The 20,154-nt window shown below is 39.0% G+C and overlaps 2 protein-coding genes across 4 annotated transcripts in view; one reads left to right on the top strand and one right to left on the bottom strand.

Annotated features, from left to right (window-relative positions):
- Nucleotides 1-10,385: 10,385 nt before the first annotated feature.
- LOC129503408 (C-type lectin domain family 4 member E-like) lies at nt 10,386-15,567 on the top strand. The gene is made up of 6 exons (XM_055315451.1): nt 10,386-10,444; nt 11,485-11,577; nt 12,414-12,503; nt 12,972-13,123; nt 14,014-14,129; nt 15,375-15,567. Exons 1-6 carry the CDS (start codon nt 10,408-10,410, stop codon nt 15,565-15,567), a joined length of 681 nt encoding a protein of 226 aa, XP_055171426.1. The 5' UTR covers nt 10,386-10,407.
- A 42-nt stretch (nt 15,568-15,609) lies between these two features.
- Nucleotides 15,610-20,154, bottom strand: part of LOC129503409 (C-type lectin domain family 4 member D-like) — a 41,697-nt gene continuing 37,152 nt past the window's right edge. Inside the window, exon 6 of one of the 3 annotated variants that reach the window (XM_055315454.1) lies at nt 15,610-19,948. In XM_055315454.1, coding sequence (XP_055171429.1) covers nt 19,804-19,948 — 145 coding nt within the window. In that variant the 3' untranslated portion in view covers nt 15,610-19,803. The remainder of the gene's footprint in view (nt 19,949-20,154) is intronic. The other 2 variants (XM_055315453.1, XM_055315452.1) reach the window with 2 other exon arrangements.

Consider the following 20,154-nt stretch of genomic DNA (forward strand, 5'->3'; position numbering starts at 1 on the left):
TTTTTGTAAGATCTTCCTACCAACCTCACTGCTTGTGGGTTATGAAGGAGATGGAATGTCTACTCACTGTCATTCTTTTGCTCAATCTAACATACCATGACCTTTGAAATGTGACTCCCAATCACTATTCGAAGAGAGTATAGTACTTGGTTTCTTTAGTCCCCTAATGGTGACCACCTGGTTTGCACAGCAACGGGGGAAGCCTGGATTAAGCCAGATGCAGTGTCCACATTGACCAGGGCATATTTAGAACCCTCATTCAGTGGGAGGAGGCCAATATAATCAATTTGCCAGTCCCTCACCAGTGGGGGACTCTGATGAATGACTCCCAGCTTCTTTTGGCAGTTGCCTTGGGCATTATTTAGAACACACACATGCTGTTACTGCATTAACCAAGTCACTGCACTTGGAGGGCAGTTCCGCATTCCCGGCAATACACCATCCCGAGTGGTATGATGGCACTGTGAGGGCCACTCTTTCTGTGCATCTAATCTACTGTATCTACTGGAGGGTCAATAGCTAAGTTTCACACTTGAGCTAAGGACTCAGCTCCCTGATGGCCGGGCCGTGTCAGTGCTTTCTGAGCTAGGACATGAAAAACAGTGAGGGCCACCCAGGCTTTTGCAGATGGACCCAAGTGTCTTTTCACATATCCTGAGCCCTGTAAGGGTTTATTCATAATCATCCACCCTTTGGCTTTCCATTGTCCACACCATAGGGTTAATCCTTTTAGAGCAGGACAACTGTGTAAAGGGTTAACAGCCAGGGCACATAGTGATCACCATTGAGACTGCTCTGAGCTCAGCCCACTGGCTGCTACAGTTTGTTTCTATTTCCATGCAGGCGGCATCCATTAATGGGTTGAATAGTGACAGCAGTCCATGTGGGCTGGCTTTCTTGACTAGACCCGTCTGTATACCATGCATCAGCAAGAATTTCCTTTGGCCCCTCTTCACAGGCTGCAAGGGCTGCCATAGAAATAGGGGCAGGTTGGGATGCCTAGGTGGTTCCATGGTTGAGCATCTGCCTTTGGCTCAGGTCATGATCCCTGGGTCCTGGGACGGAGTCCCACATCAGGCTCTCCAGAGGTAGCCTGCTTCTTCCTCTGCTTATGTCTCTGCTACTCTGTGTGTCTCATGAATAAATAAATAAAGTCTTAGGAGGAGGAGGGGGAGGAGAAGAAGAAATAGGGGCAGGCATCTGGAGGATTTAAATACTCCACAAGACCCAGTACCACCCCTCTTTCTAGAGACAGGGCTGGTGACATAGTGCTCCTCCGCTACAAAGAGACAAGTCACTTAATTCAAAGCAGGGGTTTAAGCCATGGCTGAGGTGGTTCAATGGAACATTTTCTCAACCCACCCCTTAGCAAGCAGAGAAGTTCTCACCACAATGTACTGTACCTTCGTGAGAGGTTCCACCTGGAGGAACACTGTGTGTATCATTAGGAGCTGAGGCTCCATGGGAGTATATTGGGTTTCTGCCCCCTTCCAGAGCTGGGACTAAAATCCTAGGGGTACTCTCCCCTTCTGTTGGCTCTGCCACAGTGCCTAACCCATACCTCCCAGAGTCATAGACACATCTAACTCAAACACCAGTCCTGCTTGGGAAATACCCAGATATTTAATACATGCCTCGCTCGTATTTTTGCTTTCTCAAAGGCAGTTTGCTTCTCTGATTCCCAGTCACACACATGCCCTTTCTTTACCAGGTGACATAAAGGATGGAAGCACTGTGCCTGGTGGGGAATGAAAGTCCTCCACAACACCAAAATCCCTACCAAGGCTTGCGTCTCTTTCACATTCTTAGGGGTTGGATAGGCTTACATCTTATCAATCACAGTTTCTGGGATAAGGTGGTGTCACCAGCTGGACCCCAAGACCTGACCTTTACTGCCCACCTGCTTGTACTCACTGACCATTGTCCCACATTTTACCTTAAGTTCTTCTTTCCAGCTTCTCTCTTCATTTAGGCAAATGGAAACCCAAACCACCCTTCAAGGAAGAGGCTGCCCTGACAAGACCTCCAGCCAGCGCAGATCACCCAGACGCTTGAAAGTGACCCCCAATCCTGTCTCACACATGGACCGTGGAGTGACCTCTAGAATGACTTACAGTTACCTTTATTATAATACTAAAATCGCCACCCAAGGAGGACTACAAGCCTCCTTTACATAACATATAGCATGTATATAGGGTGTTACCTTTAGGCACACGTGCGGCCTTATGCCCGCCTCTACATACTATGGTGACAAGGCTTCCTTACCTAAATATTCACCTGAACCTTCAATAAAAAGAACCTATGCGCCCTTGCTTGGCGGGAGTGGGAGGGGTCATGGCCTTGGAAGTTATTCCCTGTGATCTCATTTGCTGCAAATAAAGTTTACTCCACCTGGAGTATCTGTGGTTCACCAAGGATCAAACTCCTGGTGGTTGGGTTACAATGGGTCTGACCCAACCAGGAGAACTGCCAAAAAGTGGTGCCCAAGCCTTGAATTTTCTGTGGGTTCCTCCAGCAAACGTAGACTGTCTCCTAGCAGTTTGGAGGTTGTTAATTGCCATTCAAAATTGCCTTTGTACTAGGGGTGTGAAGACGTGGGCCATTTGTTTGTTTTCTCATCAATTACCACAACATTCTCCGCTTTATTTTTGATGCTTTCTCAGAGACTCTACTTCTTAGCATCCCAATCAAGCTTTGTCACAGGTGTCTGGATCTTAATCTGAGGCATTTCAAGCCCTCCTACTTTTGCAAAACAGCGCACTAAGCGCTCAGCTGATTACCCTGCTCCCCGCCCCGGCTGCGCCCTGCAGCCCGCGGACTAGCGGCCGCCCACGCATCCGTCTCTAGCGTCAGCTCCTCTCTAACTCTCTACCCCGAGCTTCAGCCTCGGGTTGGGCGCCGGTGGCCGGCAGAGCGGCCCGCAGTCGAGGCCAGCCCGCTGCGGCAACACAACCGTGTGCCTCCCAAGAGCATAAGGCTGGCTGGCATTTGGGGGCACCCCCTGCTCGCGTGGTGGTTCACAAGCACCTGCCATATGGGCCACCCTCCGCACACAGAGGGCGCTGGCCCACTCAGGATTGCCTCCGCCGGCTCTCTGGGCCAGGGCCCGTTTTTGTCGGTCTCCTGGCCGGCTTGTCGCTTGTTCCCAAGCCGCTCGGGGCCTCCTGCCTCAAATCCGAAACGCCCCCTTCCCTCGCCGCCGCCCCTTACGTAGAGGGCAGGGGCAGACCACAGAAAGAGACAAGTTGCCCCAGGTTGGTAGGGGGCAGTTTTGTTCGGCAAAGGGAATTCACATATGAGGCTTGCCTTGGGCAGCAGGGAGACGAAGGAATGCCTGCCCTGGCCGCCGAATCTTAAGTTTGGTTTTTTTAATTTTTATTTATTTATTTTTTAATTTAAATTCAATTTGCCAACATACAGTACAACACCCAGTGCTCATCCCATCAAGTGCCCTCTTCAGTGCCCCTCACCCTGTCACCCCATCCCCCCAACCCATCTCCCCGTCCACAATCTTTTGTTTCCCAGAGTTAGGAATCTCTCATGGTTTGTCTCCCTCTAATTTTTCCCACTCACTTCCCCTCCTTTTCCTTATAATCCCTTTCACTATTTCTTATGTTCCACGTATGAGTGAAACCATAGGCTCATTGTCCTTTTCCGATTGACTTACTTCACTCAGCATAATACCCTCCAGTTCTATCCACGTGGAAGAAAATGTGGGTATTCGTCTTTTTTGATGGCGGAGTAATATTCCACTGTGTGTGTGTGTGTGCATATGTGTGTGTGTGTGTATATATATATATATATATATATATATATATATATATATATATCACATCTTCTTTATCCATTCATCTGTGAAAGGACATCATGGCTCCTTCCACAGTTTGGCTATTGTGGACATTGCTGCTATGAGCTTTAGGGTGCAGGTGTCCCAGTGTTTCACTATATCAGTATATTTGGGGTAAATCCCCAGTCGTTCAATTGCTGGGTCGTAGGGTAGCTCTCTTTTTAGCTTCTTGAGGAAACTCCACACTGTTTCCCAGAGTGGCTGCTTGCATTCCCACTGACAGTGCAAGAGTGTTTCCCTTTCTCCACATCCTCTCCAACATTGTTATTTCCTGTCTTGTTAATTTTAGCCATTCTCACTGATGACATACATATGGCCAGTAAGCAAATCCTAAAGTTTAAAGAGGTCTTGGCTGAGTTTGGTCTTGTACACCACGCAGGTGTTCTCAGCATCACATGACTATCTCAAGGCCATGTTCTTGGGGCAGGCTCTGGGAGCAGGAGGGCAATAGAATCTACATTCCAGAGACAGGGGAGGGAATGAGGAGCCTCTGAGTGCCTGGATCCAGCACATGGGTCACCTCTCTTCAAGAACCTCCCCCAACAGCTATTTATCTTGTGACTATAATCAAATAAATTTACAAAGGGAGGGATGTAGTGCCTATGGCTTTAGGCTACTTTATTAGTCAGAATCTGCACATTCACAGAGGCCTTAGCTTCTAGCTTTGGAAGGCCAGATAGCTGAATGTGTATACTCATAGGTCATTATTGGAATTCCTTGACTTGTGTGTGATCATCATTCACAAAGGGAATTATCCTATTTAATCAATGTCAATACAATCTTTGCATTCATTGGATTCATTGTCAATGCTTATAGATTTATTTAAGCTTAATCAGGCATTGGAAATATAAATTGAATTTTTAAATGTCTACATGATCTATATGTTGAAACTCCTTTCAGTGTGATAAAATACAAATCTATATGTATTATCAAGAATAAAAAGTTACAAGAGCACCTGGCTGGCTCAGCTGGTAGAGCATGCAATCTTGATTACAATCTTGATTACATCCTGAGTTTGAACCCCATGTTAGGCTTAGAACCTACCTAAAAGAATAAAATGCTACTATAATGGTTTTGAAAAAGTTGATAAATCAACTTAAAGTCAAATACCAAGAATTTCATTAAAATTTTTAACTAATATTTAATATTTAACTAATATTAAATAGTTATTAAGAAGTTCTTTTTAAAAATTTTTAATGGGTTCAAAATGTGACTTTATTTCTTACATCTTAATGTAATGGAGCATGCCCTCTAACCTCTCCATCTTGGCTCAATTTACTTATCATTAAAATTAGATTAATAATGGGACCTCATTATTGATCATTGTGCATTAGATGAGATTTGTGTAAACAGCTTAACCCACTGAGTGACATATATTAAAGAACAAATGAGTAGTACAGATAGATGGTGGCTGTCAGGTATTTCTTACACCACTGCTTCTTTTTCCTACTTGAATTACTATGATAATACCTTCATAAACAGGTACCATCTATCCCATCCACATTGCTTATGCTCATTAAATATTTGGGGAGATATTATGTAAGGACACAAACTTGCAACTAGTAGAGAAATAACTCCTGAAGACTGAATGCACAGCATGGAGATAATAGTCAACAGTATTGTATTATAGACTTCCAAGTTGCTAAGAGACCAGAACTTACTGTACTCACCACAAAAAAGAAATAATAATTATAGGGCAGCCCGATGGCCCAGCGGTTTGGTGCCGCCTTCAGCCCAGGGTGTGATCCTGGAGACCTGGGATGGAGTCCCATGTTGGGCTCCCTGCATGGATCCTGCTTCTCCCTCTGCCTGTGTCTCTGACCCCAACTCCCTCTTTTTTTTTTTTTTAATAAATTAATTTTTTATTGGTGTTCAATTTACCAACATACAGAATAACACCCAGTGCTCATCCCGTCAAGCGCCCGCCTCAGTGCCCGTCACCCATTCACCCCCACCCCCCGCCCTCCTCCCCTTCCACCACCCCTAGTTCGTTTCCCAGAGTTAGGAGTCTTTATGTTCTGTCTCCCTTTTTGATATTTCCTACACATTTCTTCTCCCTTCCCTTTTATTCCCTTTCACTATTATTTATATTCCCCAAATGAATGAGAACATACACTGTCCTTCTCTGATTGACTTACTTCACTCAGCATAATACCCTCCAGTTCCATCCACATTGAAGCAAATGCCCCACCCCCTCTCTGTGTCTGTCATGAATAAATAAATAAAATCTTTAAAAAATAATAATTATTATTATAGGATGTGACAGAGGTGTTAGCTAATACTACAGTGGTAATCATCTTGCAATCTATAAATGTATCAAATCAACATGTTGTATACCTTTAACTTACCCAATGTTATATGTAAATTATATCTCAATAAAAATGTATGAATTGTTTAATTCCTATGTGAAATCCTATGTGTAGACAATGTGCATTTTTCCTTTGCTCTACTTTGTAAATTCAGGAAAAGGCTGTCAGAATTCCACGACTGCTCTTTAAATCCAGGGTCTGTGGCCTTTTGATGGCAGACTCTGTGAAGGCCACTTTATTTTCTCAACTGCCTTTGGGAGAAAACCTACTCTCTAGTAAGGAAGCAAGCAGGAAATAGGGGGAACATGGCACTAACCACTGAAATGAGAGGTCTGGGTCTTAAATCTTGTCCTGTCACTCAATATTTATATGATCTCCAGCAAATAATCCCTCCTATTTGGGACACAGTATCATGTTTGTGAATGAATGTATTATATTAGATCACTGCATTGAGCTCCGACATTCTCCTCCATTCCCTGTGCATTTGCCTTTCTCTTGGTAAATATCATAGAGCTCACATAGTAAATCTCAAACATTTAAGGCCACTGTTGATTATAAACTGAGGAAAAAGATGATAATTGAATTTGTGATAGGAAATAACACTTTCCTTTATTGAGATATATAAGAAGCACAAGGGCAACATTATCAACGTATCAAAGACAGTTTCACAGAGAGGTTCTATTGCCAGAGGAAAGAGATTTGATTTTTCAGCTGCCAAAATACAGTGAGAGCTGACTGAAGCCCAAAGCAGAATTTTTAGAACCAGAGGCAGTAGCATCAAATTGGGACCAGCATGGGAAAAAGCAAATGAATAGCTTGTTCTTGTCCCCCAAATAGAATTCATTAGGCCTTAGAAGATGCTTGCTTCTTTCATGTGTTTTACATGCTATTCCCGTGACTTTGCTCATCTCTGACTGAGTCTTCAAGAGACCTGTAGCAGCCTCTTCCCAATCTGCTCCCAACAGAACTGAACTGAAAGGGAGGGGAGGGGAAGGGAGAGGTTGAGGGGGAAGGGAGGGTCAGGGAAGAGAGAGCCCCACTTAACTGAAGGCTTGGGACCTGCATGCCAAGTAATTAACTAAGGAATGTGCATTATGATCTAATCATCATTACAGCTACCATTTCAAATAGTTATATCTTCATAATCTCTCTTCTAAAGTTCTTTTTTTTTATTAAAAAATACATAGGACAGTTGGTAGTGAATACAAATACTAAAAAGGAGTGCAGATGTACCTGGGTGGCTGAGTTGGTTAAACGTCTGACTCGGTTTCAGCTCAGGTCATGATCTCAGGGTCATGGGATGGAACCCTGTGTTGGGCTCCCCACTCAATGAAGAGTCTGCTTAAGATTCTCTCCCTCCCTCTCCCTCTGCCCCTCCTACTCATGCTCTTTCTTTCTCTCTCTCTCTCATAAATAAATAAATAAATAAATAAATAAATAAATAAATAAATCTCTAAAGAAAATGAGGAGTACAATGTCTCATAGCTTTAATAAAATTTTTCAGAAAAATTTAAATAATATGTTTCACATACATTTATAAAAAATAAAAAATGAGCTAATAATACAAATGTAACAGAAATTAATTATAGCATTTAATCTTCGCAGAATACCTCTGAAAGATGTAAAAATCTTTAAATATGAAATAAGTCATTTGTTTTGTTATTTAACTTCCATTTAGGTGACAGGTCTTTTAAGTTAAATTCTATATGGGAATTTTTCACATTTTACACAGATGAATTAACAGCAGAATATCAATTTTGCCACCTTGCAATTTCATAGGCAGAAAAGTTCCAAAATCTTGCTTAACAAAATTCATGGAAAATCATATTTGATACAGAAAGAAATTCTTATTGTTGTTAAAGAGTAGCAATAAGAGATTCCAGAAGAGTAAAGTGTCCAAAAATATCTTGTTCTCTATTCTCCCACAGTGAAGAGGAAGTTTGTATCACACAAAAATATAGCAGCATACTGATTGCATGAGTCATGTACCAGCTGCTCTGTCAAGCAATCAATGCTCCCAAATGTAATGCCATTGTGTTACATTTACTTAATAAGGTTTAATATTCAATTGCAGTGAAAATTGCCTTCAGATAAAATTTTATATTTATGGTTATGGCTCATAATGTTATTCTATGATGAAAACTGAAGTCAAATAATTATTTTTAAGATTTGGCATGTATCATTGAGCCAAAAGATGTGCACCTGCAAATATATATAAAGGTAGCCATGACCTCATGTGTAAGAGGAAGGAAAAACTATGAATTATTTGTGCCTGGTTTATAGATTACAGAAAAAGTTTAAACAATAGAGTTAAGATAGATACCTAAATACATTGGTGACTATAAAAGTAATTTTTAAAACATGAAAATATTGCAGGTATGATCTCATTTGACCAAAAATAAGCAATATATTATATAAACTTGACTTAAGCTTGGAAAATGTCTCAAGGTATATACTTTAAGCATGTATACACACTGAGACATTAAGGTATATTATTAAGCTTGGTTGACTTTAGAAGGGTGCACTTAGCACAGATGGGAGGTCTTTTACTTGCCACATTTTTCTCATACTATTAACAATAAAAATATTGCTTTTATAATTTGGAAAAAGTGACAAAGGATAAAATATACATGTATTTTGACTAGTAAGATATTAATTTGTTGATTATTAACATTAGTCAATTGCATGTTCATAAATTAACATATAATTGTTTCTTGATATTTGTTATTACAGATTGATCATAATTAATAAATCATGGGCTGTAGTCACTATGATTCATCATTTAATAATTTATTTAACCCATCCACTAGATAATTTCTTTTTACCAGTCAAAAGCAATTTGCTGATAAAACCCATGTTAGATATGCATATCTTTTATAAAATATACCTGTAGAATATTTTAACTTTTAAAAAAAACTACATAACTGTAAAATAAAGGATGCAGAAGAAATTGAGTAATACATCGAAACAATAAAAAGTCCCTTTGAGAACAAGGATATTTTCTAAGATGTGAAATCTGTGAGTCACAGTGTACTGATTACCAGGTCATATATGTATATTACTAATGCCTCCTGACACTTGTGAATTTTCATCAATAGAGACCAGTTTGATCCTGTTCTTAAGTATTTTTATGGAAGGGAGTGGAACACTACTACATCTACCTTCCAGAGAAACATTATATTTTCATGTCTAATTGAATTTTTAAGATATAATTTATTTATTCATGAGAGACAGGGTGGGGGGGTGGGTGCAGAGCTATAAGTGGAGGGAGAAGTAGGCTCTCTGTGGGGTCCCGGGATCATGACCTGATCCAAAGGCAGATGCTCAACCACTGAGCCACCCAGGTGCCCCCCTGTCTAATTGAAATTGCTTCTTCTGACATTCAAATTTATTTCTCCTAATATAGGCACCAATACAAAACAAAAATCCTCAAATAATTCAGAAGAATAGAATGACACTATCTGCTGAGTCTTGAAGTTTCCAGAAGCTGTGTTTTGACATAGGAATGGAGCTGAATTTCAAAGTAATCACACCACATGAGGTGATTCAGCTGGGATGGACCTGTGAGATTGCATAGTGGTGAGCACTTTGATAGAAGAGATATTAAACCCACAATACAACATATACAAGCGTGAGAGAAATCAAGAAGGTTCAAGAGATGCCAGTGAAGGAGAAAGAAAAAACAAAACCATACAATAGGAAAAGGAATTCACATGGCTAAGTTGTAAATGCATGTACTGTATGCCTAGCTCTGTGCCAAGAGTGATTCTGTCCCTTGTTAACAAATGTGTGGTGGTAAGGATGGAAAATGAAATTGGAAATGTAGAGGTCGGCCTCACAAATGTCAAGGACAAACTAAAGGATGGGTGAGGTCTGAAAGAAAGTAGAGACATTTTATCCACCAAAACAAAACAGTATTTTTAAGCCCTTGGTGTATCTACAGGCTCAGCCCATTTCTGATGCTACTTAACCACCTCACCATTTCCCCATTTTGTGTTTCCTAAAATGAGGAGACAGACATGTCATCCAGTAAGTTCCCTTTTCATCCTTATGCAAGAAAGGAAACACTGACTGAAATGCAAAACCACAGAACACGTTCATATTATTATGTCTTAGGGTCACACTTCCTAAAAAAAAAAAAAAAAAAAGAAAGAAAGAAAGAAAAAAGATTCGTTTTCCTTGAATCTTACTAACAAAGTACTTCTGGACTCAGAAACTGACAAGCGAAGGAGAGGGAGACAGAGAGAGAAAATGAATTCATCCCAACCATCTATATCCCAAGGCACAGGTAAAATTTGCAACTCTCCCTTTCTATTGTAGATCTTTCCTTTGGGAAGAGGTGATAAATATTTTGAGGGATGGGACAACAGAAAAGTCTCCACCAGAGCAAAAGAAGGAAGACAGGGACAGAACCCAAGAGAGGAAGCTGAGGCAGTGGTCAGGGATGGTATATTATACTGAGGATCACTGACTGAATTCCAGGGAGAGCTAAATCAGACTGCTCTGCCCACCTTTTCCCTGTGTCGCCTTGGGCAAGTCACCTCACTTCTCTGGAATCCACTTTCCTTGTCTGTAAAATGTGTGTCAGGAAGGAGGAGAAGGGGAACCACTAGAAGATGGCCTACGTTTTATCTGAATTGATTTACAGAGGGCTTGGGAAATGAGACACCAAGAAAAGTAGAGTGAGAGAAACAAGAAGAACAGAGAAGATGAGAGGGAGAAAGGGAAAGACAGAGAAGGGTTGAAACCTGAGAGGCTTAGGAAGGAAAAGTTGCACATCTCTCTCGGGTCATGAGTCTTAAGATTAGCAATGGTTTATTCTAGTGGTTCCGAAAGATGGTTTCCAGACCAGTAGCTTTTGCAGCTCCTGGGAACTTGTTGGCTCCCTACCAGGTTTAATGAATTGTTAACTCTGGAGGTGAGGCACCATCATCTGTGTTCCAACCGTCTAAATTCTGTCTAATTCTGATGCATGCTGAAGTTGGAGAATTACTCCATATAGAACAGTGCAAGTGGAAGGAAAGAAGTGGTTGAATAAGAATATCTTTTGTAGGGCACCTAGGAGGCTCAGTGGTTGAGCATCTGCCTTATGTTCAGGTTGTGATCCCAGGGTCCTGGGATCAAGTCCCGTATCGGGCTCCTCACAGGGAGCCTGCTTCTCGCTCTTCCTGTGTCTCTGTGCCTCTCATGAATAAATAAGTTTTTTTAACTTATTTAATTTAACAATTTAATTAACTTTTTAATTTAACAATCTTAAAAAGAAAAAACAAATCTCTTTTGTATCTTGCAAGGGGAAGATTGACCATGTTTGCATATTTATTTCTACAGAGAGAGGATGCTTCTCTTCCCAAGTGCTCTTAAGGACAATCGCTGGGGTCTCCATTCTACTGTTAAGTGTCTGTTTTATCACCAGATGTCTTGGTGAGTTCTAAAGGGCAAGTTTAATCTCCCTGGTGAATATTAGGAGTAAAATCTTTCTTGTTGCCTGGGGGTTCTTTTCTCCCCCAAAGGATATTTCTGTTCCACTTTCTTCCCTATTTCTCTGGAGATTATTGCTCAACTAGAATCCCAAATAGTACAGAATGGTTACCCCATCTCAGCAAACTCTGACACATTTCTCATGATAGACATTTTTTTCATCTCTTTGGTGGCCTTGAGTCTTCTCCTTTGTATTCCCTCCTATCATTAGGGTAAACTTCTCTATGGGATCCTAGCCAGAGACATGACAAAATCACTTTCTGAAAGAAAGGGAGGAAGGGTAGGCATAAGACAAGAGTGAAAATGTATTTGTTTTCTCTGGGTTTTGGGACCACAGATTGAGTACATTTGTCTTCATAAATCAGGAAAACCATAAAATGTGAATTCCCTCGGGACGCCTGGGTGGCTCAGTGGTTGAGCATCTGCCTTCAGCTCAGAGTGTGATCCTGGAGTCCCAGGATCAAGTCCCACATCAGGCTCCTACATGGAGCCTGCTTCTCCCTCTGCTTGTGTCTCTGCCTCTCTTTCTGTGTCTCTCATAAATGAATAAATAGAATCTTTTTTTTAATGTGAATTCCTTCTTCTTTCTTTGAGTAAGTAAATTTCAGTGCCTCTCCCATGTAGAAGGACAAAGAGTGTAAAAAAAGAAGGGAAAAAGAAAGAAGGAAAGGAAAAGAAAAAAATCATGATTATTGATACTTTTGTTTTAAATACAAAAATGATCAAATTTATTTTTTTTTCAAGAGGAATGAACATTAATAATGCCCCTTTCCTTACAGTGACATATCATAACTTTCAACTCTGTGACGAGAATAAGTTCCAGCTACATGAGGCTTTCATGGACTTCTCCTGCTCCAGTGACGGATTGGGTATAATAGTCCTCAAATTTGAACATCAACATTTATATATCAACACTTTTTTTTTTTTTGGCTTCTAGATTGATTTGAGGATGAGTAAAGTAGTTGAAGGATGTCCTGTTTTTCAAAAACAAAATGTAAAATCTTGCCTGTACTATATGAGAATGCCGAGGAATTGGTGGTAAGAAGTTCAAGGAGATTTGGGGGATATGATAGAAAACTTTTAGAATAAATTTGAGGTATGTCTGAACAGAAAATCTAGAAGTGGAAGATATTATCTTCAGAAATGCACTTTCTTTTCACTCCTCACTTGCTTCCAATGAGGTGAAGGAGAAAAATATATATATAGAATAGGGAATTTGGAAATCTCAAAAATATACTCCCAACGTTCCTATATATATATAGTCTTGTTCCAAGGCTTAGAAGAATGCTACATGGCGCTCCTCTGGGCTAGGACACTCATGGAAACTTCTCTCCTAGGTTCAGTCAAGAATTGCTGTCCGTCAGACTGGGTACATTTTCAATCTAGCTGCTACCTCTTTTCTACTAATACTATGTCCTGGACATCGAGTTTAAAAAACTGCTCCAACATGGGAGCTCATCTGGTTGTTATCAACACACAGGAGGAGCAGGTAGTTGGAGTGCATTGACTCCTCTGGTGTCAGTGTAACCTTCTTCATAGGATCTATTCCTTTCTTCGTACATGTATATAGTGTTTAGCCCGCAATTACTATTTGTTAAATGAATGTATTAAAATGTGTGCTGTTCCTACTATTTCTGTAAGTAGATACCTACTCTATTTTCATTATCAGAAGAGCTTTTTAAAAAAAAAAGGCATTTCTGTGTTTAGCTTCTTTATCAGTAAGATGGGGGGAAAAGGGCTGGCAGTTCATTTTATTTTTTATTTTTCTTAAAGATTTATTTATTTATTTATTTATTTATTTATTTATTTATTTATTTATTTATTTATTTATGATAGACACAGAGAGAGAGAAAGAGAGGCAGAGACACAGGCAGAGGGAGAAGCAGGCTCCATGCCGGGAGCCCGATGCGGGACTCCATCCCAGGACTCCAGGATCGTGCCCTGGGCCAAAGGCCCAAACCGCCGAGCCCCCCGGAGATCCCCTGGCAGTTCATTTTAGAATGGCTATTACGTTGATGAACATATCATATGATTATGTCAGATATGTCAAGGATATGTCTACTGTCTTTAAGCTGCGATTAATAATGTTTATGATGTATATATATATACAGTAAATTTTGCTACAAATAACATTCAAATATCTCATTTGAATGAGATATTGAGAACCTCCTTCTCTGTTAAAGATGTATGTTATGTATATTTTTACCACCATAAAAAAAATTAGGAGAGAATTCTCCATGATCTTACAATTTCAGAGCCACTTATCTATCATCTGTAGTCTGGGTCCTGCTTTATCACTTTTAATAACAATTACCTTCAACATTTGTTCAAAATTGAAACAATTGGTCTTTTTCTTTTTTTAATGTGTTGCTTCCATAGGAATTCCTTTTCTTTGCGAAACCTAAGAGGAAAGAGTTTTATATTGGACTGACAGACCAGGTGAAAGAGGGTCAATGGCAATGGGTAGATGGCACACCTTTCACAGAATCTCTGAGGTAATTTCCTTCTCGCAGAAAAATTTTAACGCTGTCTTAAATCTCGAAGTTAGACCATTGTTTAGGGGAGTTCTCAGAACCTCCTTCTGTTCCATGAGATATTTTCAGGTCAACTCTTGGTGATATTACATGCAAGAAGATAGATGAAGAAAGCATAAGGATCTAGTGCTCTCACTTTCTGAGACTATTTGAATAAAGGGTAAATAACAGATGAAAATAAGGAGAGGGTTAGAATTAAAGACTAATTCACTAGAAATGCAGCAGAGAGAAAGAGTGTAGTTCAGAGTCTTATGCCCCAAACTAGTAAATGAGACAAAAATAGTGATTTGAGAAAGCAGATTTATGGAGTGAAAGCATGGAAGCCCCTTGAAATGTCTCTTTTCTCTTTAATAATGACCTTACATCATTAGAGCACAACACTTTGAAGTTTTCAGTTTTTATCTCATTCATTATTTCATTTTTTAAAAATATTTATTTATTTATTTATTTATTTATTTATTTATTCATTCATGATAGACATAGAGAGAGAGAGAGAGAGAGAGAGAGAGAGAGAGAGAGAGGCAGAGACACAGGAGGAGGGAGAAGCAGGCGCCATGCCGGGAGCCTGACGTGGGACTTGATCCCAGGACTCCAGGATCGCGCCCTGGGCCAAAGGCAGGCGCTAAACCGCTGAGCCACCCAGGGATCCCCTCATTATTTCATTTTTACCTAAATTACACCATTCTGAGATACACTGACATTATCAATCTTCACTTAGCATTTGAGGAAATGAAAGGTCAAGATGGTTAAGGTCAGTCCTAAGAGAATAGTCCAGTTGGATGGAGACTTTAGAAAGTTGCTTCACAACAGCCCTGGAGCACCACTGAAGTATATACCAAAGTTAACACCAACTTGATGTGTAATAAAGGGAACCAAATGTTAAGAGGTGATATTGAGTGCGAAGGAAACAAATCCATCAGAATATCAGTAACTTCTCATTATGAGCCTACATTCATGAGGGAGCATGACAAAATAGAAAGTCAGGAAGATCCAGTTCAGCTTCGCTACTCATAAACTCTATTGACTTAGACAAATGGTTCAGCTTTTCCGGGACTCCTTTTTCTCATCATTAAAATGGAGATTATAATGCCTAACTAACAAAACTGTTGTGAAGTTACACAGAACAAATGTTAATTTGTCTAGCACATTAGGTCACGTGGATTCTTGTAGCTGGGATTTTAAATCTCCTGCATTACTCTCTTTTAGCTTCTGGGATGTAGGGGAGCCCAATAATATAGTTACAGTGGAGGACTGTGCCACCATTCGAGACTCTTCAAATCCAAGGAAAAACTGGAATGATGTTCCCTGTTTCTTCAACATGTTTCGGATTTGTGAAATGCCAGAAATAAATGTTTCAAGCAACAAAAAAAATTCTCTAAGAACAGAAAGCACAACTTAAATGCATAAATACGGAGGAAAAAGAGCATGAATATAACTCCAACATGAGAGAAGTATGTGCTGCATGTGCTGCACTTAATGAGGACTTCATAGGGACTTCATAAGGACTGTGTTGCTTCTGATATAAAATAAGTAGTTTTAAATGTTATAATTTGTGATACTGATTGACATGCATTTTTCTTCATATTAGTCTCAGGACTTCTCAAAACTCACCAAGCAATTCTCTAACAAATACTGGGAAAAGAAAAGAATGCTCCTTTTGGCAGGATTTGCTTCATTCATTTTTACCCCTGCCCAAGCATGTACCCTCAACTATGTTTTCCTGTACAGTGAGTAAGACTCCTTCAAGTCATGAAACTTACTCCTGCTCCAAAGACATGTGGACTTCTAGCTAAAGACCTTTACTGCGCCTCACTAGGAGCAGGCCATGCTAAGCTTCAGCTCCAAACAGACTATTACTCAGTCTGTTCAACCCAGCACCTCCCTTTTCTCTTTATTCTCTTCCACTGAATAACTGAATCTCACCTGAATTTGTGGCTATTCCTCAGCTAGGGCCAGGGTCCAACAGTCAAATTGTTCTAAGAGAACATTCAGCTTGACAATTTCCTACCTCAAGCCTATTCACTTCTTGCATATTATTTTTTCAATACTGATAAGGTTACTCAAGAATATTTCAGGAACATAGCACCTTTAATAACCATGTTTCTTGCACACAGCTTGACAAAGAGACCCTCAAAATTCATACATCATTAATTCATGCACATTAATATAAAATATATTTTTTCTTACAAATGTTTATTCCTCTAAGGTATTAAGTGACCATTTGTGGTTTTGAAACCAAAATGCCTTTAAACCAAAAGTCATTCAACCTAAAAGTAATCCAGTATATGTATCTTCTACTTTCTAATTCCCTTTTTTCAAATTATAAACATCAATGAGGACACACTGAAAGACCTATGGAAATACTTTTGTTCACCATTGTTTCTCTGTAGGGTATAATTTGATATTTTAAATTTTATTTCAATACTGAAAGATATATGCAAGTATCAGTGCACATTATTTCACCATATATTTATAATTTATTATACAATTAACTTTGTCTTCAAGTTCAGCAAAAAAAGAAACAATCAGAGTTTCGTGCTTAAAGTTATTATTCTGAGGGGTAGATCATCTGGTTGAAACTATTTTAAAACATAATATTTTACAAGAGGGCCTACACAAATACTTAGATACCAGAAAATCCAGAAGTTACAAAATATAAAAGAGTAATTATCTGTATTCCCAAGACAATATTCCCAAAGTAAACTATTGTTAAGATATAAATATTACTATTTGGGCCTCTGAATATTTTAAAGAAAAATCATTCTAATACACTTGGTAAAAAATGATACATACTCATTATCAAAAATTTTTACAGATATGTTATACATATGTAAATATTATTCACAGCTGAATCTTGTACTGTATCATGATTATATTATATACTTCCTTAAAAACATTTTGCTTAGGGTGGGATCTGGAATGGAATCTTTTCTCTATGGAATCTTTTCTCTTAATGTATTCAAGAGGGTAATGTGACCTTGGCATCCTTTATTAAAAAACTGATTTTTGGTGCTGAAAAAAAAAGCATTTTGCTTTTTGTATAGCTAATATTGGCAGTATTTGTTATTTATCCAGTTTTCTATGTACTGATTAATAATGCATCCCTTAACTATGCAGAATTGTACATCACCTCTTAATGTATTCAAATACAGTTTATCAGTCCCATATTTTCATAAGGAAAAGAAATCCTCTTGGAACTGTCTTCTTTTTCTGATCTGAACTAGGATTGTTCTCATGGTTTTTTTCACAGCCATTATTTTATTGATTTTTATTATATAATGGAAATATTTTTGCCACTTAAAGATTATTTCAGATTAGGATATACCAATATAATGAAATACTATTTGCTTATACGGAACAGGGTATAAAATATTTTCCAAACGGTATTTTTAAGTAAAAAATGCCAGATGTTTACCAAAAAAAAAAAAAAAATCCAATTAAAAATGGGCAGAAGACATGAATAGACATTTCCCCAAAGAAAGAAGACATCTAGGTGGCCAAAAGACACATGAAAATATGCTCAAAATTGCTCATCATCAGGGGAATACAAATCAAAAAAACAATGAGATACCACTTCACACCTGTCAGGAGGCTAAACTCAAAAACAAAAGAAACAAGTGTTGGCAAGGATGTGGAGAAAAAGGAACACTTTTGCACTGTTGGTGGGAGCACAAACCGGTGCAGCCACTGTGGAAAACAGTATGGTTGTTCCTCAAAAAATTAAAAATAGAACTACTCTATGATCTAGTAATCACACTCCTGGGTATTTACTCAAAGAATACAAAAACACTAATTCAAAGGTATATATGCATGCCTATGTTTATTGCAGCATTATCTACATAGCCTAACTACAGAAGTACCCAAGTTCTAATGGTACAGATACATTCTGCCCAGGTCTAATTATCCAGTGATAAATGGATAGTGAAGATGTGTCATATATACAACAGAATATAATTCAGCCATAAAAAAAGGAAATCTTGCCATTTGCACAAGTGGATGGAGCTAGACAGTATTATGCTAAGCGAAATGAGTCAGTCAGAGAAAGATAAATACCATATGACCTCACTCATATGTGGAATTTAAGAAACAAAACAAATGAACAAAGGAAAAGAAAGAGAGAGAGAAACAAACCAAGAAACAGACTCTTAACTATAGAGAACAAACTGATGGTTACCAGAGGGGAGGTGGTAGGGAAAAGGGGAAAGAAGGGATGGGGATCAAACAGTATACCTACCATGATGAAAAAACAAACAAAAACCTCTGAGATTTATGGGAGAAAATAATGGCAAGATGTTTAAGATGATGTAGATAATGTTTCCATCAGTGTAAAATAGTAGGTTATATACATACATACATTTATCTAACACATATTTAAACATATATGGAAATACATATAAGAAACTGATAATCAGGGGTGTCTGGGTGGCTCTGTGGTTGAACATCTGCCTTCAGCTTAGGTTGTGATCCCAAGGTCCTGGGATCGAGTCCTGCATCAGGCTCCCCGCAGGGGGAATCCTGCTTCTCCCTCTGCCTATGCCTTTGCCTCTCTGTGTGTGTCTCTTATGAATAAATAAATAAAATCTTTAAAAAAAAAAAGAAAGAAACTGATAATCATAGTTTCTCTGAAGAGGCATTTAAGAGACTGGAATTCAGGGTGGAAGATTTAACTTATACTTTTATTTATATTTTTTCCTGTTTACCTTTTTAACACATCTTTCTTTTTCAAAGACAAAACCAGTATTTAAATTTTGTAAGTGTTTCAAACTTCTAGGACTACCACAATGTCCTAATAAATTTTGCATTTATTTTTATGAAATTACTATCAGCTGTCTTAAAGAAATTATGAAGAATAGGAGAAGTGCTGTGAGACTTGGAAACATTGACAGGGGCTGAGGGTAGAAACAGGGAGACCAGTCAGAAGTCCACTGTAATAACCCAGGTAAGAAAGATGGTCTGTGCTGGTCACCATGAAGGTAATGAAAAATAATCAGACTGCAAGACATAGACTAGGGGGAGCCTGAGTGGCTCATTTCGCTGAGCATTAGACTCTTGATTTCAGTTCAGGTCATGACTTTGGGGTTGTGAGATTGAGCCTCACAATCCCATGTCAGGACTTGTGCTTGGTGGGGAATCTGCTTGAGATTCTCTCTCTCCCTCTGCTCCTCCTCTCTTTCTCTCTCTCAAATAAGTAAATATTAAAAAAAAATTAATGAGTTTGTCATATTTGGAGTAAAAAAAAAAGGCATACCACTACCAGTTGGAATATCTCATGTTTGAATCTTAAAAGTTAAGAATCTGAGTAGAGGAAAATGAAGACTAAGGGATTGCATCATTGGAGCCACTCTGTTCAATATGTAATTGATGCACACCAGTTGAAAAGTAAATGCTCTGATATAGTACCAAGAAAGCAAAGTTAATGAAAACAAATTCTCATAGTAAAGATGAATCCTGCCACCATACCACACAAAAACACATTATCTTGAATGACTAGAACAAAAATAAATAAGGCTACCCTAACTGAAAATGTTCTACTCTCCCAGCATGTTTTCTCTGTTCCAATGGTACAGGTACATTCTGCCTGAATCTAATTGGTTCTTCTTTTCTGTCCCCATCACAAGGACTCCTTTGGAAGTTTTTAGTTGAATGCTGTTCCAGGTAACTTACAAATCCTTCTTGTCTCAAAGTTACAAGGAAAATCATTCAAGGCCCATTTGTCTTGAGCATTAACAAGGACAACACAATTTTCTTTCTGATTGTTGGGTTCATCCTCATGCTGAAATCTGAAATGAAAAAAAAAAACAAAACAAAACATATGTGTGTGTGGGGGGGGGGGGTCAGGGGACATGCAGAGAAAATCCCTCTGGTGAAAACTTTAGAGCTGCACTGTCTGATAGAAGTATTGTAGTATATTAGTATAAAGGTTACACAACACATGGTGTTCTATTCTGAGTAAGCATTTCTACATCAGTATACTCCAGCCCAAATG

The sequence above is a fragment of the Nyctereutes procyonoides genome, unplaced genomic scaffold (assembly GCF_905146905.1).
Source record: "Nyctereutes procyonoides isolate TBG_1078 unplaced genomic scaffold, NYPRO_anot_genome, whole genome shotgun sequence".
Taxonomy (NCBI): domain Eukaryota; kingdom Metazoa; phylum Chordata; class Mammalia; order Carnivora; family Canidae; genus Nyctereutes; species Nyctereutes procyonoides.

Coding starts and splice junctions, on each gene's coding strand:
- LOC129503408 (XM_055315451.1), top strand. CDS start 10,408: ATGAATTCATCCCAACCATCTATATCCCAAGGCACAG. Junction 12,504..12,971: donor CTGCTCCAGTGACGGATTGG/GTATAATAGTCC, acceptor CTTCTCTCCTAG/GTTCAGTCAAGAATTGCTGT. Junction 14,130..15,374: donor CCTTTCACAGAATCTCTGAG/GTAATTTCCTTC, acceptor ACTCTCTTTTAG/CTTCTGGGATGTAGGGGAGC.